At 38.8% G+C, this 22,806-nt stretch overlaps 2 protein-coding genes across 2 annotated transcripts in view; both read left to right on the plus strand.

Moving 5' to 3' along the window:
- Positions 1 to 3,009: 3,009 nt before the first annotated feature.
- On the plus strand, positions 3,010 to 5,255 carry LOC307247443 (doublesex- and mab-3-related transcription factor A1-like). The gene is made up of 2 exons (XM_080023596.1): positions 3,010 to 3,623; positions 4,307 to 5,255. Exons 1-2 carry the CDS (start codon positions 3,104 to 3,106, stop codon positions 5,221 to 5,223), a joined length of 1,437 nt encoding a protein of 478 aa, XP_079879722.1. The 5' UTR covers positions 3,010 to 3,103; the 3' UTR covers positions 5,224 to 5,255.
- Positions 5,256 to 6,339: 1,084 nt separating this feature from the next.
- LOC307247520 (glucosidase 2 subunit beta-like) overlaps positions 6,340 to 22,806 on the plus strand; it is a 226,374-nt gene continuing 209,907 nt past the window's right edge. The window contains exons 1-5 of the mRNA XM_080023681.1: positions 6,340 to 6,456; positions 7,029 to 7,145; positions 14,553 to 14,648; positions 20,078 to 20,135; positions 22,667 to 22,784. Of these exons, the coding sequence (XP_079879807.1) occupies positions 6,375 to 6,456; positions 7,029 to 7,145; positions 14,553 to 14,648; positions 20,078 to 20,135; positions 22,667 to 22,784 (471 nt within the window). The 5' untranslated portion in view covers positions 6,340 to 6,374. The remainder of the gene's footprint in view (positions 6,457 to 7,028; positions 7,146 to 14,552; positions 14,649 to 20,077; positions 20,136 to 22,666; positions 22,785 to 22,806) is intronic.

Genomic DNA, 22,806 nt, shown 5'->3' on the forward strand with positions numbered 1-22,806 from the left:
AAGTTTATTATTATTATTATGATTATGATTATGATTATGATTTGAACTTTCCCAGCGCTCTGACGCGCCGGGACGCGCTGGGACGAGCAGGGACGTCATCACGTTGTGCTGGATGTGTGAGCGGATGATAAAGCCCGGCTCTGGTCAAACACCGTGTCTAAGACGGGAAGATCCTGAATGTCATCTTCTCTGACTAATCTGATCCAAGCTTCTTTATCTGTGCCTTCGCATTTCACTGGCACCGCGCTGACAAAAAGTGCAAAGCATGAATACTGAGTATAAAAATATGAAGAAATATGTCAAAAGTATTATTATATTCAGGAATATTATTCATATTTTTATTATGATGTTGTTTATTTGAATAATAATAATAATATATCATAGTATAACAATAATTGGTATACGTTTTGTATTTGTTATTATAAAAATATATTAATATGCAGTCTCCTGTATATGATGTTAAACAGAAAATAGAAATAAAATTAAGTAAAAATTAATTAATTGAATAAAAAATATATATTGTTTTGCTACGGACCCCCTGCTTAGGGGGCCACTGACCAGTTTGGGAACCCCTGCTGTACACTATCCCTCATAAAATACTGTATATATAACTAAATGTTTTCACATTTGTCGTATCATTAAATAAAATCCCCCCCTCCGCTGTCACCTGGCAGGTAGAGCATGCTTAGTTTTAAAATAATAATAATACAGATTTGGGAGATTTGTGGTTTGGGCTCCCAGCATGCATCCCTCTGGCTCCATATGAGCCAAGAGGCAGAACGTGATCCTGAATGTGCCTGGGTGAAACCGGCCAGGCGCGAAGCAACACCACCCATGCCCCCCAATCTTCAAGAAAAGTGGGGGAAAAAAATAAATAAATAGCAAATGCGCTCCTCCATCTCCTCTATCGCTCCATCTTTTTGGGACGGGCGCTCTGTGTTGACGTTGGCATCTGAGATAAGGATGGAGAGACGAGCCCTACGACCACTCTTCTGCTTATCTGGAGCATTTCTGTTTCACTAATTCTACACTGTGTGTGTGTGTGTGTGTGTGTGTGTGTGTGTGTGTGTGTGTGTGTGTGTGTGTGTGTGTGTGTGTGTGTGTGTGTGTGTGTGCGCGCGTTCAGGTATGTGCGCACGCTGCTGATAAGAAACCATCACTTGGAGGTCTGATGGAGTGAGACACGGTGAGAAGATTAGATTCAGATGGAGAGAAGGGTGATGACGAGAGAGGGATGATGGAGAGAGAGGGATGATGGAGAGAGAGAGGGATGATGGAGAGAGAGAGGGATGATGAGAGAGAGGGATGATGGAGAGAGGGGTGAGAGAGAGAGAGATGATAAATAAATTGGGTGAAAGAGGGATGAGAATGAGAGGTGCAGTATGATGAAGAGAGGGAGGATGAAGAGCAAGGGATGAGAAGTGATTTTCTCTTTTACAATCCGTTACAATCTTTTACCACCTTAAGAATCTTTCAGAATCTTTTAGAAACTTTTAGAATCTTTTAGAATCTTTCAGAATCTTTTAGAATACTTTTGAATATTTTAGGATCTTTAGAATCTTTAGCAATCTTTTAGAATCTTTTCGAAACTTTTCGAATCTTTTCGAACCTTTAGCCATGTTGAAAATTGGTCCATTTTCATCATTCAAATCACCTTTCGTCAACGATCTGCAAAAATTGAAGAAATGCGTCTCAGACAAGTAGCAAAGTGAAAAAATGACAATATACAATAGACCTATTGTAGAAATTAACAACGCATTAATAAACAATCAAAAAAACTAAAAATAAATCCAAAAATAAACAAGGAAAAATGTCAAAATTGACCTTTGTCCATTAGGCATATGAAGCAAGTTCCCAGTTTCACAAAAAAAAACAAAAAAAACACAACCCAAACAGAAAGAACAATGGAAGTTTGACAATAGAATAATTGGCAACATGTACACACCCGTTTCTATGGATCCGTGTGTTTTTCGACCATCGCCCGGGGCGATGTTTAGTCTCGCCCCGTGTTTGTGTCGTTGGGCGACGACCACGAGCCGTCCGGGGGAAACCGGAGCCGCTTTGGGTCGTACCAACTCCGAGTGAAATGTACGACGGGCTGCGACGACCCAGCGCCTGGTTTCGGGGGCAGCGCCTCGACAGATGGAATAATAACCAGGTTGGTAATCACACCCCGCGCTGCGTCCCCTGACCGGTCCTTTATTGGGCTAAAAACGGTTGTGAATGGAAAAGAGCCCAGGGGCCCCCAGGCAACGCTGCGGTTTTTAACCCGTTTTGGGAAGTTTTTGTTTTGCTTTTGTATATTTGTGTATCTTTGTATATTTGACTATTTCTGTTTTGTATTTTTTTGTATTATTTTATTTTATTTTATTTTTAATAATTTTTTTATACTTTTTAATTATTTTTTTCGTTGTATTGTTTATTTGTTTTTCAATTCACTTTTATTCTGTTTTATTATTTGTATTCTCAATTTTTTTCTGACTGTCTTTAATTATGTTCCTGGTGGATCAATGTGTTTTATGACAGTGATGTGTAACTTATTATAATTATTATTATTATTATTATTATTATTATTATTATTATTATTTCCTTTTATTTCGACAGGTCAATACCTATTTATTATTGAGACACACACACAAGCACACACACACTCACACGCACGCACACACACACACACACACACACACACACACACACACACACACACACACACACACACACACACACACACACACACACACACACACACACACACACACACACACACACACACACACACACACACACAGTCTTGGTCTAAGAGGCAACAAGTCCCAACATAAATCCGAAACCTTCAACCATCACCGTGCACCATGCATGGCTGCACCCCGGACCAGCCTCCCCCCCCCCCCCCCCCCCACCCCAGAACACCACCTCCATGACAGGGTACCAGAGGGTGGAGCAGGAAGGGGGCGGCAACGAGGTGGTGTTGAGTTTCAGGTCCAACCACCTGCCGGGGAGGCTCTTAAAGGCCGGGGCCGGGCCCGAGCCGCCAGTCAGAGGCAGCTCAGGGACCTGGACCCCGACAACAAGGCGGCTCTGGACGCAGGGAGCCGGTGGATCCATGGACAGCGGCATCAGACCCTTGGGCCTGGCGGGCCACGGCGCCCTGCAGGTGCCGTCGCTCTTGCGCGGCCCGCCGCTCTTCCTGCGCGCCGCGGCCGCCGCCGCCGCCGCCGCCGCCGCCTGCGGCGGACCGGCCCTGGAGAGAGGCTTCCCCCGCACCCCGAAGTGCGCCCGCTGCAGGAACCACGGCGTGGTGTCGGCGCTCAAGGGCCACAAGCGCTTCTGCCGCTGGAGGGACTGCGTGTGCGCCAAGTGCACGCTGATCGCGGAGCGGCAGCGCGTCATGGCGGCGCAAGTGGCGCTGCGGCGGCAGCAGGCGCAGGAGGAGAGCGAGGCGCGGGACTTCCAGCTGCTGTACACCGGACCCGGAGGAGGCGGGGGCGGGCCCGGTGTGACCCGAGGGTCGGCCGCGGTGACCGGACTGTCACCCGGTGTGGGGTCACCTGCTGGAGCGCCGGGCAGCGGCCCCCCCAAAACATTCAGCTTTGATTTGTGCGGAGCGTCGAGTAAAAAGGACGGTGAGTTGATATTTGAATACACGGGTAAATAAATAAAGGGACACAAAAATAAATGCATGAACAGATAAATAAATGGGTAAATAGATAAATAAATGGGTAAATGGATAAATAAATGGGTAAATGGATAAATAAATGCATAAGCAAATCCCTTAACAGTAAAATAAATACAGAAACACATGGGAAATAGATAAATAAATGTATAACTAGATAATAAATCAATTAGAAACAGATGCATCTAATATAAATAGAGAAATAAAAAATTAATGAGAGATACATAAATAAATAAATACATAGTTAAATAAATAGATGGATAATGTGTTGTTCGCATGAGGGTCATTTGCATTCTAGTTTTTACTGTTTCTATGGGTAAAATATTCATAAATCATGATAAGAATAAATACATGACGATTGTAAAAATGATAAAAAAAGTAATTCCAACAACGATTTTTGTATAAACTGTGCTGTCGGCAGCCAGGGAATACAACACAGGTCATAGATAGTTTATCTGCAACCTTCAAAACCAAACCATAATAATAATAGTAGTAGTAGTTGTAGTAGTCGTAGTAGTAGTAGAAGTAATAATAATAATAAAACCGCCCCCCCATGTGACCTGTGAAATGCCGAGAACACGACCCTGTTTTTATTTTTATTTTTTAATGTTTTTATTTTGTCCATATTTCCAGGAGACAGCTTGGTGAGCAGGTATGACCTGTACGGCGGCTTCCTGGGGCGCACGCTGTTTGCGCCCCACGCCTGCGCTGCGCTCCACACCACGGCCTCAGACAACGACTGCGGGAGCAGATCCCCAAACTGCTGCCACCGGTCGGAGAGCCCCAGGTCCCCCACCTGCTCCGAGTCCGGCTCCGGCTCCGGTTCTGGGAGCGAGTCGGAGAGGCCCAGGGGAACCAAATCGAACCCGGGGCCCCGCGTCTCCAACAACAACAACAACAACAACAACAACAACAACAACAACAAGGAGGTGGAGGAGGAGGAGGAGGAGGAGGAGGGGGAGGAGGGGGAGGAGGAGGAGGAGCGGGACCCCACGGAGGTCATGGCCCGGATCTTCCCCCACCAGAGGAGGGACGCCCTGGAGGCCGTGGTGAAGAACTGCAAGGGCGACATCGTAAAAGCCATCGAGCTCCTGCTCGGCGCCAAAGAGAGGAAGCCTGCCTCTAGTGGTGGCGCTGGTACTGCAGCTTTAATAACCGGGCACGCCAACGCCAACCTGCACAGGCCGCATTTGGGGACACTGGGAACACCGGGAGCTGTGGGGACCAAATCTGCTTTCTCCCCTCTCCATGCGGCGGCAGAAGCAGCAGCAGCAGCAGCGCCCCCTACCGGCGGCGACGCCCTGTACGCCCTCAGCCCCCGTTTCGGCATCAACCCCCTGAGACTGGCCTACTCCTCAGGCGGTGGCGGCGGTGCGGGTGGGATCACCGGTTTCATGTCCCCTTATGTCAGCTCCGGGGTGGTGCCGGCCTTCCCGTTCCGCCCCCCACTGGACCCCTCCTTCCCGGGGATGATCCGGGACCTGTCCTACCTGCAGAGCAAGGAGGCGCTGGGGGCGTATGCGCACCACGACCACGAGAAACGCCTCTGACGCCGCGGCCGCACAAGCCAAAGAGCTCCGGACCGGGGACCGCTGGAGACGCTCTGTTCCAAACTGTTTTCATATTTTTGTGTACATTGTATAAAGATTGTTAATTATTAAAGCATTACAACGTGCTCTGCGTATTTATTTGGTCTGTGTGTTCTCCTGCTGTCTTTTGATTTTTTATTTATTTTAATTTAATTTAATTTAATTTAATTATTATCTTATTTATATGTAGGGTCTTCTTCCAGAAACACACATTTAATATACATAGAAACATTTTATTTGCATTTTCTGGTCATCACATGTCACCACAGTTTATCCGGCCAAAAAAAAACAAAAACATTTTTCATTTTTAAATAATTATTAAATAATGAGGAGGTTAATTCTGTATTACTATATCCAGAGTGTCGCTTTTTTTTACCACAATATTGCAGCTCACTTATTGATTTATTTGCTTTTGGTCAAACAAATAGCAGGATGAAATATTGAGATATTGATATATATGATGAGGTAACACTGCACAATATAGAAATATATTGTTTATCAAAAAAAAAAACGATTTAACGAATACATGAATAAATACAAGTAAAAAAAACCATCATAATAAAAAGCCACTTCAGGGGTTAAAACATCCAGTATTTGGTAATTATTTTTTTTTTAATACTTTATTTTAACAATTGAATAAATAATCATTATTAAATATTGATAAATAATGAATACATATTTCATCATTAATAACTTTTTCAGGATTTAATCAAATATTTTAATATGAATTGTGTTTAAAAAGAAACAAGCTGCTGTTGAACTGTCGAGTTCAAGTCACGGAAACTCTCGCGATAACGCCACTTCGTCATAACGAATTCGTATTTAATCGTCGATAACTATTAAAATATTTGACAATTAATAATTTCATAATTAACTTGGTTCATCAGTTCGGTTCATGAATAAACAAACTACCAGTATTACTATAACTATATTAAAAAAACATTAACCGCCGATAACATAATAATAACAATTCGCGTTGATTGTCGCGAGAGCTCCACCTGGTGACGTATTGCCCGCGTCACCCGCCGTTTCAGGAAGTCCTTGGCGGCTCTGTGCTGGTGCGGGTGGCCGTGATTGCGGAGCGCCCGGCGGGACACCCCGACGCCCTTGCCATGCGGTGGCAGCTCATCGTCACCGCGGCGTTGTGCTCTGTTGTCGTAGACGCTCGGAAACTGAGAGGGATTTCCCTTTCCTGTGGGTAACTTCCTCCTCAGCACGTACACCGCGCCGTAAACAAACGCACATGGCGCCAGGCATGACGCGTGCCGGCGTCTGTGCAGAGTGCATGTCGTGTGTATGTCGTGAGTAAATATCAGTGTGTACATATAGTAGTGTGCATGCAGTGTGCATGCAATGTGTATGTCATGTGCATGCAGTGTGCATGTCGTGTGTAAATATCAGTGTGTACATATAGTAGTGTGTATGCAGTTTGCATGCAATGTGCATGGAGTGTGTATGTCATGTGCATGCATTGCGTATGCCGTGAGCATGTCATGTGGATGCAGTGTGTATGTCATGTGCATACAGAGTGTGTATGTAGTTAAATTGTGTTAAACATCATCATGCATATTAAAGTGGCAAACCGTAAGATCATTAAAAAAAAAAAAAAAAATCACATACTTGACACTTTGAGGTGGCACTTTAGAAGAAACGGCCATTGAGTGTATTTGCGTTATGCATGTGCTCCTCATACCGTCTCCATCGTCGGTGGGCGGCGGGATCCTTTATTTTTAAATCCTAATAATATTTTGGTAATTCTGTAACAGACAAGCGCTTCTACCGAGAGAGGAAGTCGTTCCTGTGCATCGACGGCTCCAAAATGATCCCGTTCGAGCAGGTGAACGACGACTTCTGCGACTGCGACGACGGATCCGACGAACCAGGTGAATGTCGCAGGCGTTGTCGTTTTGGGATTTATTTGCACAACCTTTTTGAGAAAAACAGTTGTTTCCCCACAAATGCTGTAACAACCCCCCTCCCAACTAAATCACTGAGGAGCAAACATTTCAAAGTCCTCTAAAGCCTGTTTGTTTAACTCTGTCAGTTACCTTCTCAGAGGACTTTAGAGGGAAACGCAAAAAGGATAATTTGACACCGAACCCTGAACCGTCAAGACAGGGAAGGGGGGGTGAAACCTCCCAAAAACCCTGAGGGAGAACGGGGAGAGAAGCCTTGAGGAACGCCCCTTCCCGGATGTCCAGGCGAGCTGTCGGTAAAACAGCCGTTCGTCGCGAACAACTCGTTAGATGAGTCCCGAGTCTGGAGTCACTGCAGCAAATGATCCAAATGAAGTGATTCTCGGGAGGATTCGAATCACAACTCAGAACCAAAACGCGACTCTTCCTCTGAATCTTGTGACACCAATTGAAAAACAACAAACAAATTGAACAAATCTTTTTACAGAATAATTCGTAAGGAGCCGGATCTCTAAAAGGAGCTCGGACCTCTACATCCCTAATAGGTGCCTGGTGGGTTTAGAATTAGGAATATGAACAGCAATATGATGGAAAATCAACAGGAATATGGTGGAATATGAGCAGGAATATGGTGGAATATGAGCAGGAATATTAGTGGAATATAAGCAGGAATATTAGTGGAATATAAACAGGAATATGATGAAATATCAGCAGGAATATGGTGGAATATGAGCAGGAATATGAACAGGAATATGGTGGAATATGAGCAGGAATATTAGTGGAATATGAACAGGAATATGGTGGAATATAAGCAGGAATATGGTGGAATATGAGCAGGAATATTAGTGGAATATCAGCAGGAATATGATGAAATATCAGCAGGAATATGGTGAAATATCAGCCGGAATATGGTGGAATATCAGCAGGAATATGGTGGAGTATGAGCAGGAATATGGTGGAATATGGTGGAATATCATCAGGGATATGGTGGAATATCATCAGGGATATGATGAAATATCAGCAGGAATATGGTGAAATATCAGCCGGAATATGGTGGAATATCAGCAGGAATATGGTGGAGTATGAGCAGCAGTATGAGCAGGAATATAAACAGGAATATGGTGGAATATGAATAAGAACATCAGCAGGAATATGGTGGAATATGAACAGGAATATCATCAGGAATATGGTTGAACATCATTAGGAATATGATGGAATATGAACAGGAATATGAACAGGAATATCATCAGGAATATGGTGGAATATCATCAGGAATATGAGCAAGAATATGGTGAAATATAAGCAGGAATATTTGTGGAATATGAACAGGAATATTCGGGGAATATAAGAAGGAATATTCGGGGAATATCAGCAGGAATATGGCTGAATATCAGCAGGAATATAAGTGGAATATCAGCAGGAATATGATGAAATATCAGCAGGAATATGGTGGAATATGAACAGGAATATCATCAGGTATATGGTGGAATATCATCAAGAATATGAACAGGAATATGAGCAAGAATATGGTGGAATATGAACAGGAATATGGTGGAATATGAACAGGAATATCATCAGGAATATGGTGGAATATCACCAGGGATATGGTGGAATATCAGCAGGAATGTGGTGAAATATCAGCCGGAATATGGTGGAATATCAGCATGAATATGGTGGAGTATGAGCAGGAGTATGAGCAGGAATATAAACAGGAATATGGTGGAATATGAATAAGAACATCAGCAGGAATATGGTGGAATATGAACAGGAATATCATCAGGAATATGGTTGAACATCATTAGGAATATGATGGAATATGAACAGGAATATGGTGGAATATCATCAGGGATATGGTGGAATATGAGTAGGAATATGGTGGAATATGAAAAGGAATATCATCAGGAATATGGTGGAATATCATCAGGGATATGGTGGAATATGAGCAGGAATGTGGTGGAATATGAGCAGGAATATCATCAGGGATATGGTGGAATATGAGCAGGGATATGGTGGAATATGAGCAGGAATATGGTGGAATATGAGCAGGAATATGGTGGAATATCATCAGGGATATGGTGGAATATCATCATGGATATGGTGGAATATGAGCAGGAATATGGTGGAATATGAGCAGGAATATGGTGGAATATGAGCAGGAATATTAGTGGAATATAAGCAGGAATATTAGTGGAATATAAACAGGAATATTATGAAATATCAGCAGGAATATGGTGGAATATGAGCAGGAATATGGTGGAATATGAGCAGGAATATTAGTGGAATATGAGCAGGAATGTGGTGGAATATGAGCAGGAATATCATCAGGGATATGGTGGAATATGAGCAGGAATATGGTGGAATATGAGCAGGAATATTAGTGGAATATAAGCAGGAATATTAGTGGAATATAAACAGGAATATTATGAAATATCAGCAGGAATATGGTGGAATATGAGCAGGAATATGAACAGGAATATGGTGGAATATGAGCAGGAATATTAGTGGAATATGAACAGGAATATGGCGGAATATAAGCAGGAATATGGTGGAATATGAGCAGGAATATTAGTGGAATATCAGCAGGAATATGGTGGAGTATGAGCAGGAGTATGAGCAGGAATATAAACAGGAATATGGTGGAATATGAATAAGAACATCAGCAGGAATATGGTGGAATATGAACAGGAATATCATCAGGAATATAGTTGAACATCATTAGGAATATGATGGAATATGAACAGGAATATGGTGGAATATCATCAGGGATATGGTGGAATATGAGCAGGAATATGAACAGGAATATGGTGGAATATGAGCAGGAATATTAGTGGAATATGAACAGCAATATGGCGGAATATAAGCAGGAATATGGTGGATTATGAGCAGGAATATTAGTGGAATATCAGCAGGAATATGATGAAATATCAGCACGAATATGGTGAAATATCAGCCGGAATATGGTGGAATATCAGCAGGAATATGGTGGAGTATGAGCAGGAATATGGTGGAATATGGTGGAATATCATCAGGGATATGGTGGAATATCATCAGGGATATGATGAAATATCAGCAGGAATATGGTGGAATATCAGCAGGAATATGATGAAATATCAGCAGGAATATGGTGGAATATGAACAGGAATATCATCAGGTATATGGTGGAATATCATCAAGAATATGAACAGGAATATGAGCAAGAATATGGTGGAATATGAACAGGAATATGGTGGAATATGAACAGGAATATCATCAGGAATATGGTGGAATATCATCAGGGATATGGTGGAATATCAGCAGGAATATGGTGAAATATCAGCCGGAATATGGTGGAATATCAGCAGGAATATGGTGGAGTATGAGCAGGAGTATGAGCAGGAATATAAACAGGAATATGGTGGAATATGAATAAGAACATCAGCAGGAATCTGGTGGAATATGAACAGGAATGTCATCAGGAATATGGTTGAACATCATTAGGAATATGATGGAATATGAACAGGAATATGGTGGAATATCATCAGGGATATGGTGGAATATGAGTAGGAATATGGTGGAATATGAACAGGAATATCATCAGGAATATGGTGGAATATCATCAGGGATATGGTGGAATATGAGCAGGAATGTGGTGGAATATGAGCAGGAATATCATCAGGGATATGGTGGAATATGAGCAGGAATATGGTGGAATATGAGCAGGAATATGGTGGAATATCATCAGGGATATGGTGGAATATCAGCAGGAATATGGTGGAATGTCAGCAGGAATATGGTGGAATATGAGCAGGAATATTAGTGGAATATAAGCAGGAATATTAGTGGAATATAAACAGGAATATGATGAAATATCAGCTGGAATATGAGCAGGAATATGAACAGGAATATGGTGGAATATGAGCAGGAATATTAGTGGACTATGAACAGGAATATGGCGGAATATAAGCAGGAATATGGTGGAATATGAGCAGGAATATTAGTGGAATATCAGCAGGAATATGGTGGAGTATGAGCAGGAGTATGAGCAGGAATATAAACAGGAATATGGTGGAATATGAATAAGAACATCAGCAGGAATATGGTGGAATATGAACAGGAATATCATCAGGAATATGGTTGAACATCATTAGGAATATGATGGAATATGAACAGGAATATGGTGGAATATCATCGGGGATATGGTGGAATATGAGCAGGAATATGAACAGGAATATGGTGGAATATGAGCAGGAATATGGCAGAATATAAACAGGAATATGGTGGATTATGAGCAGGAATATTAGTGGAATATCAGCAGGAATATGATGAAATATCAGCAGGAATATGTTGAAATATCAGCCGGAATATGGTGGAATATCAGCAGGAATATGGTGGAGTATGAGCAGGAATATGGTGGAATATGGTGGAATATCATCAGGGATATGGTGGAATATCATCAGGGATATGATGAAATATCAGCAGGAATATGGTGGAATATCAGAAGGAATATGGTGGAGTATGAGCAGGAGTATGAGCAGGAATTTAAACAGGAATATGGTGGAATATGAATAAGAACATCAGCAGGAATATGGTGGAATATGAACAGGAATATCATCAGGAATATGGTTGAACATCATTAGGAATATGATGGAATATGAACAGGAATATGGTGGAATATCATCAGGGATATGGTGGAATATGAGTAGGAATATGGTGGAATATGAACAGGAATATCATCAGGAATATGGTGGAATATCATCAGGGATATGGTGGAATATGAGCAGGAATGTGGTGGAATATGAGCAGGAATATCATCAGGGATATGGTGGAATATGAGCAGGAATATGGTGGAATATCATCAGGGATATGGTGGAATATCAGCAGGAATATGGTGGAGTATGAGCAGGAATATAAACAGGAATATGGTGGAATATGAATAAGAACATGAGCAGGAATATGGTGGTCTATTATTAGGAATATGAACAGGGATATGGTGGAATATGAGTAGGAATATGGTGGAATATGAACAGGAATATCATCAGGAATATGGTGGAATATCATCAGGGATTTGGTGGAATATGAGCAGGAATGTGGTGGAATATGAGCAGGAATATCATCAGGGATATGGTGGAATATGAGCAGGAATATGGTGGAATATCATCAGGGATATGGTGGAATATCAGCAGGAATATGGTCAAGTATGAGCAGGAGTATGAGCAGGAATATAAACAGGAATATGGTGGAATATGAATAAGAATATGAGCAGGAATATGGTGGAATATGAACAGGAATATGATGTAATATGAACAGGAATATAAACAAGAATATGGTGGAATATGAACAGGAATATGGTGGAATATGTACAGGAATATGTACAGGAATATGTACAGGAATATGTACAGGAATATGGTGGAATATCATTAGGAATATGATGGAATATGAACAGGAATATGGTGGAATATCATCAGGGATATGGTGGAATATGAGTAGGAATATGGTGGAATATGAACAGGAATATCATCAGGAATATGGTGGAATATCATCAGGAATATGAGCAAGAATATGGTGAAATATAAGCAGGAATATTTGTGGAATATGAACAGGAATATTCGGGGAATATAAGAAGGAATATTCGGGGAATATCAGCAGGAATATGGCTGAATATCAGCAGGAATATAAGTGGAATATCAGCAGGAATATGATGAAATATCAGCAGGAATATGGTGGAATATGAACAGGAATATCATCAGGAATATGGTGGAATATCATCAGGCATATGGTGGAATATCAGCAGCAATATGGTGGAATATCAGCAGGAATATGGTGGAGTATGAGCAGGAATATAAACAGGAATATGGTGGAATATGAATAAGAATATGAGCAGGAATATGAAAAGGAATATGAACAAGGATATGTATGTATATTTGTTACACTAATGTTGTTGTTACACTTATCTCTGTCGCAATGTAGCTTGAATGTTATTCTCCCTTGTAAGTCGCTTTGGATAAAAGCGTCTGCTAAATGACTTAATGTAATGTACAGGAATATGAACAGGAATATGGTGGAATATGAACAGGAATATCATCAGGAATATGGTGGAATATCATCAGGGATATGGTGGAATATGAGCAGGAATATGGTGTTTGTGGTACTAGAGGACACCGTGAGAGACGTCCAAGGTCAGGCAGGCTGTAGTAATATCCAGGACGTAGGAGTACTGCTCAATAACGTCTGTGTCATTTGTGTAAATTGAATTACGTAAGAGGTGTTCACTGTGATGGAGTGCACATTATGGTCTGTAAATGACCTTGGTTTAAATAAATCTCACTATAACCACATAGAGGGATGTTTAAACTGTGAGCCAATGGGAAGACATTGAAAGGGCCAGGGATTGTTCCTGGAGGCCGTTGCCACTTCAAGGGTAAAATATGGTATAAATGTTGATTTTACCGAAACTGCATGTTATTATTTCCTGTTATTATGTTCATCTGCACAACTATATTCATCTGCATTCATTGCACAAGGGCGGCCCGTGGACAGAACACTGCATACGGTTCATTATTATGAGGTAGGGTTAAAAAAAAAACAAAGTTTGACCCAAAATATTCAGTTTGGTCTTAGTTAACTGACACGTCACACGTCTCGTTCTAAATTGAAGGAGATTATATTTACAGTAAAACGCTTTATGACGTCATCTTATTATTAACTATAAATTATCTTTACAGTAAGACGCTTTCTGACGTCATCATATTATTAACTATAAATTGTCTTTACAGTAAGACGCTTTGTGACGTCATCATATTTACTATAAATTATATTTACAGTAAGACGCTTTATGATATTGTCATATTATTGACTATAAATGATATTGACAGTAAGACACTTCATGACATCATCATATTATTTACTATAAATGTACTTATTCCCATTGAGAATGTCCAGTTGGTGTCCAGCTGTTGTTGAATGTCCAGCTGCGTTTCAGGGAACCCAGGAAACTGTAAAACGCAGCCAACACGACTGAACTGGACCCTGTGTATTTCTGTCTGCAGCTATATTTGTAACTGTAATTATTATTATTATCATGATTAATATTACCCCTGTTAAAACACTCTACATATTCTTTTGCATACTGTGTATTTTTTTCTGATGTGGATCATTTTATTGAATTCCCAGTTAAATTTCCTCCGACTTGGTTTTCACAGACTTCATCACTTCGCTGCACTGATGTTGAATGTCTTGAAATCCTGAATATTATGAATCCTGTTGCTTTAAGGGACAAGCCACATGTGTCACAAAATGTCTATATATATATATATATATATATATATATATATATATATATAAATTATGTTACATTATTTTATATAATTTAATGTTCAATATGACTTTGTGTTGCAGGCACGGCGGCGTGTCCCAACGGCCGCTTCTACTGCAGCAACCTGGGCTTCCGTCCGCACTACATCCCCTCATCCAGAGTGAACGACGGCATCTGTGGTGAGTCTGTCTGTCTGTCTGTCTGTCTGTCTATTCTATTTATATATATATATATATATATATATATATATATATATATATATATATATATATAAAAATCTATTTTTAGTTTATGCTAAAATAGCAGTGCTTTTTTGATGATCTTCAATGTCATCCAGTGTGTCCAAATCCATGTTGAGATTTGAAGAACCTTCCTACCCGTATATACTAACACTGTTATGATACTAACACTGTTATGATACTAACACTGTTATGATACTAACATTGTGCTTATACTAACAGTATTATAGTACTAACAGTGTTATAATACTCACTGTCATAATACTCACACTGTTATGATACTCACACTGATATAATACTAATACTGTTATTATACTGACACTGTCATGATACTAACACTGTCATGATACTAACACTGTCATGATACTAACACTGTCATGATACTAACACTGTTATGATACTAACACTGTTATGATACTAACACTGTTATGATACTAACACTGTTATCGTACGAACAGTGTTATCGTACGAACAGTGTTATAATACTAAACTGTTATAATACTAAACTGTTATGATACTCACACTGTTATAATACTCACACTGATATAATACTAATACTGTTATTATACTGACACTGTCATGATACTAACACTGTCATGATACTAACACTGTCATGATACTAACACTGTCATGATACTAACACTGTCATGATACTAACACTGTCATGATACTAACACTGTCATGATACTAACACTGTTATCGTACGAACAGTGTTATCGTACGAACAGTGTTATAATACTAAACTGTTATAATACTAAACTGTTATAATACTCACACTGATATAATACTGACACTGATATAATACTGACACTGTCATGATACTAACACTGTCATGATACTAACACTGTCATGATACTAACACTGTCATGATACTAACACTGTTATAATACTAACCCTGTTATCGTACGAACACTGTTATAATACTGACGCTGTTATGATACTGACACCAACACTGTTACGATACTAACACTGTTATGATACTAACACTGTTATGATACTAACACTGTTATGATACTAACACTGTTATAATACTAACACTGTTATGATACTTATACTGTTATATACTAACAGTGTTATAATAACATTGTTATTCTAACACTGTGCTAATACTAACATTGTGCTAATACTAACACATTTATAGTACTAACAGTATTAAAGTACTAACAGTGTTATAATACTCACACTGTTATGATACTAACACTGTTATGATACTAACACTGTTATGATACTAACACTGTTATAATAACATTGTTATACTAACACTCTGCTAACACTAACATTGTGCTTATACTAACACATTTATAGTACTAAGAGTATTATAGTACTAACAGTGTTATAATACTCACACTGTTATGATACACTGATATAATACTGACACTGTCATGATACTGACACTGTCATGATACTGACACTGTCATGATACTAACACTGTTATAATACTAACACTGTTATAATACTAACACTGTTATCGTACAAACAGTGTTATAATACTAACACTGTTATAATACTATCAGTGTTATAATACTCACACTGTTATAATACTCACACTGTTATGATACTAACACTGTTATGATACTAACACTGTTATGATACTAACACTGTTATGATACTAACACTGTTATGATAACATTGTTATACTAACACTGTGCTAATACTAACATTGTGCTTATACTAACACATTTATAGTACTAACAGTATTATAGTACTAACAGTGTTATAATACTCACACTGTCATAATACTCACTGTTATGATACTCACACTGATATAATACTAATACTGTTATTATACTGACACTGTCATGATGCTAACACTGTTATAATACTAACACTGTTATCGTACGAACAGTGTTATAATACTAACACTGTTATAATACTATCAGTGTTATAATACTCGCACTGTTATAATACTCACACTGTTATAATACTTATACTGTTATTATACTGACACTGTCATGATACTAACACTGTTATCGTATGAACAGTGTTATGATACTAACACTGTTATCGTATGAACAGTGTTATGATACTAACACTGTTATGATACTAACACTGTTATGATACTTATACTGTTATATACTAACACTATTATATACTAACACTGTTATAATAACATTGTTATACTAACACTGTGCTAAACTAACATTGTGCTAATACTAACAGTATTATAGTACTAACAGTGTTATAATACTCACACTGTTATAATACTCACACTGTTATGATACTAACACTGTCATGATACTAACCCTGTTATCGTATGAACACTGTTATAATACTAACACTGTTATAATACTAACACAGTTATGATACTAACACTGTTATATACTAACACTATTATATACTAACACCGTTATAATAACATTGTTATACTAACACTGTGCTAATACTAACATTATGCTAATACTAACACATTTATAGTACTAACAGTATTATAGTACTAACAGTGTTATAATACTCCCACTGTTATAATACTCACACTGTTATGATACTCACACTCATATAATACTAACACTGTTATGATACTGACACTGTCATGATACTAACACTGTCATGATACTAACACTCATATAATACTAACACTGTTATCGTACAGTGTTATACTAACACTGTTATAATACTAGCACTGTTATACTAACACTGCTAATACTAACACTGTTATAGTACTAACACTGTGATAATACTAACACTGTGATAATAACATTGCTATACTTACACTGTGCTAATACTAACCCTGTTATAGTACTAACCCTGTTATAGTACTAGCACTGTTATGATACTAACACTGTCATGATACTAACACTGATAATGACACTCTGATAATAACACTGTTATAATAACACTGTTGTAATAGCGTTGTTATACTAACACTGTCCTGATACTAACACTGTCCTGATACTAACACTGTCCTGATACTAACACTGTCCTGATACTAACACTGTCCTGATACTAACACTGTTATAATACTAACACTGTTATAATACCAACACTGTTATCGTACACTGTTATAATACTAACACTGTTATAATACCAACACTGTTATCGTACAGTGTTATAGTACTACCACTGTTATAGTACTACCACTGTTATGATACTACCACTGTTATGATACTACCACTGTTATGATAATGACACTGTGATAATGACACTGTTATACTAACACTTATGATACTAACACTTATGATTCTAACACTGTTATGATACTAACACTGTTATGATACTAACACTGTTATAATAATATTGCTATACTAACACTGTTATAATACTAACAGTGCTATGATACTAACACTGTTGTGATAATAACACTGTTGTGATAATAACACTGTTGTGATAATAACACTGTGCTAATAACACTGTGCTAATAACACTGTGCTAATAACACTGTTATGATACAAACAGTTATAATACTAACACTGTTATAATATTAATTATAACAGTGTTAGTAGTATAACACTCTTATAGTATTCGCGTTATAATACTAAGACTTAGTATCATAACGATATTATAATATTAACATTATTATAATAAGACTTATAATAATAACACTGTTATAATACTAACACTGTTATAATACTAACGCTGTCATAATACTAACACTCTTACACTAACACTGTTATACCTACACTGTTATAATACTTACACTGTTATAATATTTCGTGTGTCGTTCCCGCGTCCACGAATGCTGCCCACTGCTCCTGGCTGTGCCCCCGGAGGAAGGACAAGCCAGGATGGTTAAACGCAGAGGCCTCATTCACCGGCCACCATCCAAAATGATGTGCATGTGTGTGTGTGTGTGTGTGTGTTGTAGTGTGGTGTGCTGTGTGACGATTGAAGATTCTTCTTCTTCTTCTTCTTCTTCTTCTTCTATAATAATACTAACCCTATTATAATACTAAAGCTGTTATAATACTAACATTGTTATAATAACACTAATACTTACACTGTTATAATACTAATAGTGTTATCATAACATTATTATAATAACACTGTTATACTAACACTGTTATACTAACACTGTTATAATACTAACACAGTTATAATATTAACATTATATTAACACTCTTATACTAACACTGTTATAATACTAAGTGTTATAATATTAACATTATATTAACACTGTTATTATAATAACACTGTTATACTAACACTGTTATAATACTAACAATGTTATAATATTAACATTATAATAACACTGTTATAATACTAACTGTGTTATAATAACATTATAACACCGTTATAATAACACTGTTACACTAACAGTGTTATAATACTAACAGTGTTATAATATTAACATTATAATAATAACACTGTTATAATAATAACACTGTTATACTAACAATGTTATATTATACAGTTGGCAACAAATAAACCTCACGCGCAAAAACAGAGAAATGCTGCGTGGACCTCTTGTGGCTGACGTGGTTGGTGGAGCTGCAACAGTGGGTTCAATAGGAAGCAGCACTTTATGCACGCCGCTACGAATGCGTCCGCTGGACTTCTACAGTGATACTGTAATGCTGCGGTTCACATTTGCATATTGAACCATAGGGGGCGTACCGACCAGTTCGATACCATACCATGTACCGTTGCATCCGTAATACTAACACTGTTCTAATACTAACACTGTTCTAATACTAACACTGTTCTAATACTAACGCTGTTCTAATACTACCACTGTTATAATAACACCGTTAAATACCATAGCACTGTCATACTGTCACATACCGTGTTCTCTTGCATCCCTTAAAAATAAAAATAAAAAAAATTATATATATATATATATATATATATATATATATATATATATATATATATATATATATATATACACACACAGTACACAGAGAGATTGTCCAAAAATTCAGCCTTAAATGTTTGGGTTGAACTCTCTGATGCTGCCGACGTGACGCGTTTGTCTGGACGTGAGGAACCGGAGAACGTTTGACCGGAGGGAAAGTTTCCATTTCCTCAGGTGGAGAATAAACATCAACAGCAGAAGAAATTAATCCCCGTTATTCCGGCGCCGCGGCGTTCTCAGGATTGTGACGCAGACGATGGTGGCCAAATTAATTTGAGGGGGTAGCGCGTTCGATCGGCCTCGAGGTGACTCAAATTTCCCTCCAGCTGCTTCCTTCCCAAAATTAAAACAATGAAATTGATCCCCGGGTCTCCGTCGTGAAATGAGATTTTAATCACAACGAGACAACCAGATTAAATAAAACCTGAATTAATACATTTAATCAGAAAGCCATTTGTCGTTCATCAGATCCTTTCACCTTCACTTGATTGGACCCAGACCTGCTGTGTCAAAAAAAAAAAAAAAAGTTTAATTTTATTTGTTTTACTCATTTTCTTTGTCTTGTCCTTCACGGCAGATTGCTGCGACGCCTCGGATGAGTACAACAGCCACGCCCGCTGCCCAAATTCCTGCAGGTCAGCTCAACACAAAGCCGTCACCCACGGCGACTAAACTCCAGATATGAGACTTTCCGTGTCTTTAAACTGTTGAATTGTTTTCAAATGGGTCTATCTTTCAACCCAGGTGTTATTATTATTATTATTATTATTATTATAAATTAAGTGTTTTTTTTCATCATTTATTAACTGTCCACAGCAACAACCTCGCTGAACGCTTCACTGTTGAGAAACTTACCACTCTGCTGCAGCTTCTCACTGGGCTTCCATGCAATCCTATGGGGGCAAACGTAAAAGCCTTTAAAAAAAAAAGAGTTCAAATTATTTTCCTAAAAATGGGAGCTCGCAATATAGTGGCACAGGAAGTTGCGTCGCCTCCTACTTCTCCCACTCTTTACGATTGAGAAACTTACCACTCTGCCGCAGCTTCTCACTTCAATGCAGTCCAAAGGGGCAAACGTTCCTAAAGAAACCTTTAATCTCCTTTTCATAAATGGCAGACTCATATTGTAGTCACACGTGTCTTATTTGTGTATTCATCTTTTTTTTACATGTTTTGAGTGACAATATACGTATATAAAAACGCAACGCTGCCTACAGCAGCCTGCCAGTAGGAGGCGACGCAACATCCTGTTTCTAGTCTCTTAGCGGGGGAATCAAACCCAGAGGAAACTGCCGACGGGATTTTCCGCGTTTGACTCCATCCGCATCAACGTGCGGGCCTAGAAACGGGAGGCTGCAACCGGCCGCCGCCGACTTTCGGGGGATTTGACGCCGTGGCCCCGTGGGACCGCTTCGAAGCCCGGCGGGAAGCTGCAGAGTGGTAAGTTCCTGGAGACGAGAGCTTCCAGCGAGGTTGCTGCTCCGGAACAGTCAGGAACGATGGAAACCGACGTTTTAATAAGAGTTGGGTTGGTCACCGAGATGAAACGTTCACCCGGTATTTTGATTGTGTACGTGTCTTATTTTTATTTTTTTATCTTATATTTTATTTGTTGATCTCCATCTCACGTCTCTCCCCTTGCACACCTTTTTTTTTTTTTTTTTGCCGCTTTGACACCTGAATCCCACCCCGGGATCAACAAAGTTAGTTAGTTTACAGAGTTATTATTTCATCATATTATTTTTTTTTTAAGGGAAACGTCTGAAACAGTGTTTTTCAACTGGGCTAGAAGGAAAATGGGGTTTCGTAGAATGAAACGGAACGATTGAAAAATCCAATGGGTGGTTGTGTTGCGGCTGTGATGCCTGCTTTGGGTCACCGGGGGGCGGTGCGTCCCTGCCGGTGCAGGTGTTTTATTTTATTTTTTTATTTTTTGAGGCTCCCCCACAGCCACACGACTACGAGGAGGACGACTCCGCCCTCTCCTGCTAATGAATATCCAACAGGGAGGTTGGGATCAAAACAGTCCCACTCCACAGCCCATTAGCCTCTGAAGTCCCAGTTCAACGGGCAATTAGAAATTAGGCCCTCGCCACGTTCGCTCAGTTTTTTTTATTTTTTATTTTTATGGGTGGTAAATAAAAACGCAGATCCATGCCGGATCTGAAAGATGTTTATTCATATAAATACATATTTTTCTGATTCCTGTCTAATTATTATCTATGAAATCAATAGAGTTATAAAAGCTTGTTATTGTACATAATGCATCTCATATACAGTATGTATATATATGTGTATATATATATGTATGTATATGTATATATATGTGTATATATATATGTATATGTATATATGTATATATGTATATATGTATATGTATATGTATATATATGTGTATATATATATGTGTATATGTATATGTATATATGTGTATATATATATATGTATATGTATATATGTATATGTATATATGTATATGTATATATGTATATATGTATATGTATATGTATATGTGTGTATATATATATATATATATATATGTGTATATATATATGTGTGTATATATATATGTGTATATGTATATATATGTGTATATATATATGTGTATATATACATATATATATACATATATATATATACATATATATATATATATATATATACATATACATATATATATATATATATATATATATATATATATACATATATGTGTGTGTGTATATATATATATATTTATATATATATATGTGTGTGTATATATATATATATATATACTGTGTGTGTTTGTGTGTGTGTAACTGACTAACAGTCCCCTGACGGAGCTGTATTATATTCTGATCATTCGTTTGATTTATTTTAAACTGGTTCTTCTCAATTTTTGACAAAACTCTCTTTGTTTCATGGGAACTGATGTGTTCACTCTTCCACGCGTCCAGTTACTCCTCTGGTTTTCCTGCTTTCGGTCCCAGTGCATTCTGGGCCGTCGCACATTTGGATTGGGGCGATGGAGGCCGGAGCAGCGGCGGTCCCTCCCCCTCTTTCTCCCGTTCTCTATTCCCTCCCTCCCCCCAATTTAATTCAGACAATAAGTGGAAAATAAAAGTATGACATCTCCGTCCGTCCCCCCCCCCCCCTCCATCCTTTCCTCCCTCCCTCCCTCCAGGTCCCTGGGAAGGAGGGAGCGGTTGGACGTGGCGGGACAGATGAAGACTCTGGACGAGGGACTGAGGCTGAAGCAGCAGCTCATCGAGGAGGGAGTGCTGCTCTGGAGGGACAAGCAGGTACCCAATAAGTAATAATAAT

Source organism: Zeus faber, assembly GCF_960531495.2.
Source record: "Zeus faber genome assembly, chromosome: 22".
NCBI lineage: Eukaryota > Metazoa > Chordata > Actinopteri > Zeiformes > Zeidae > Zeus > Zeus faber.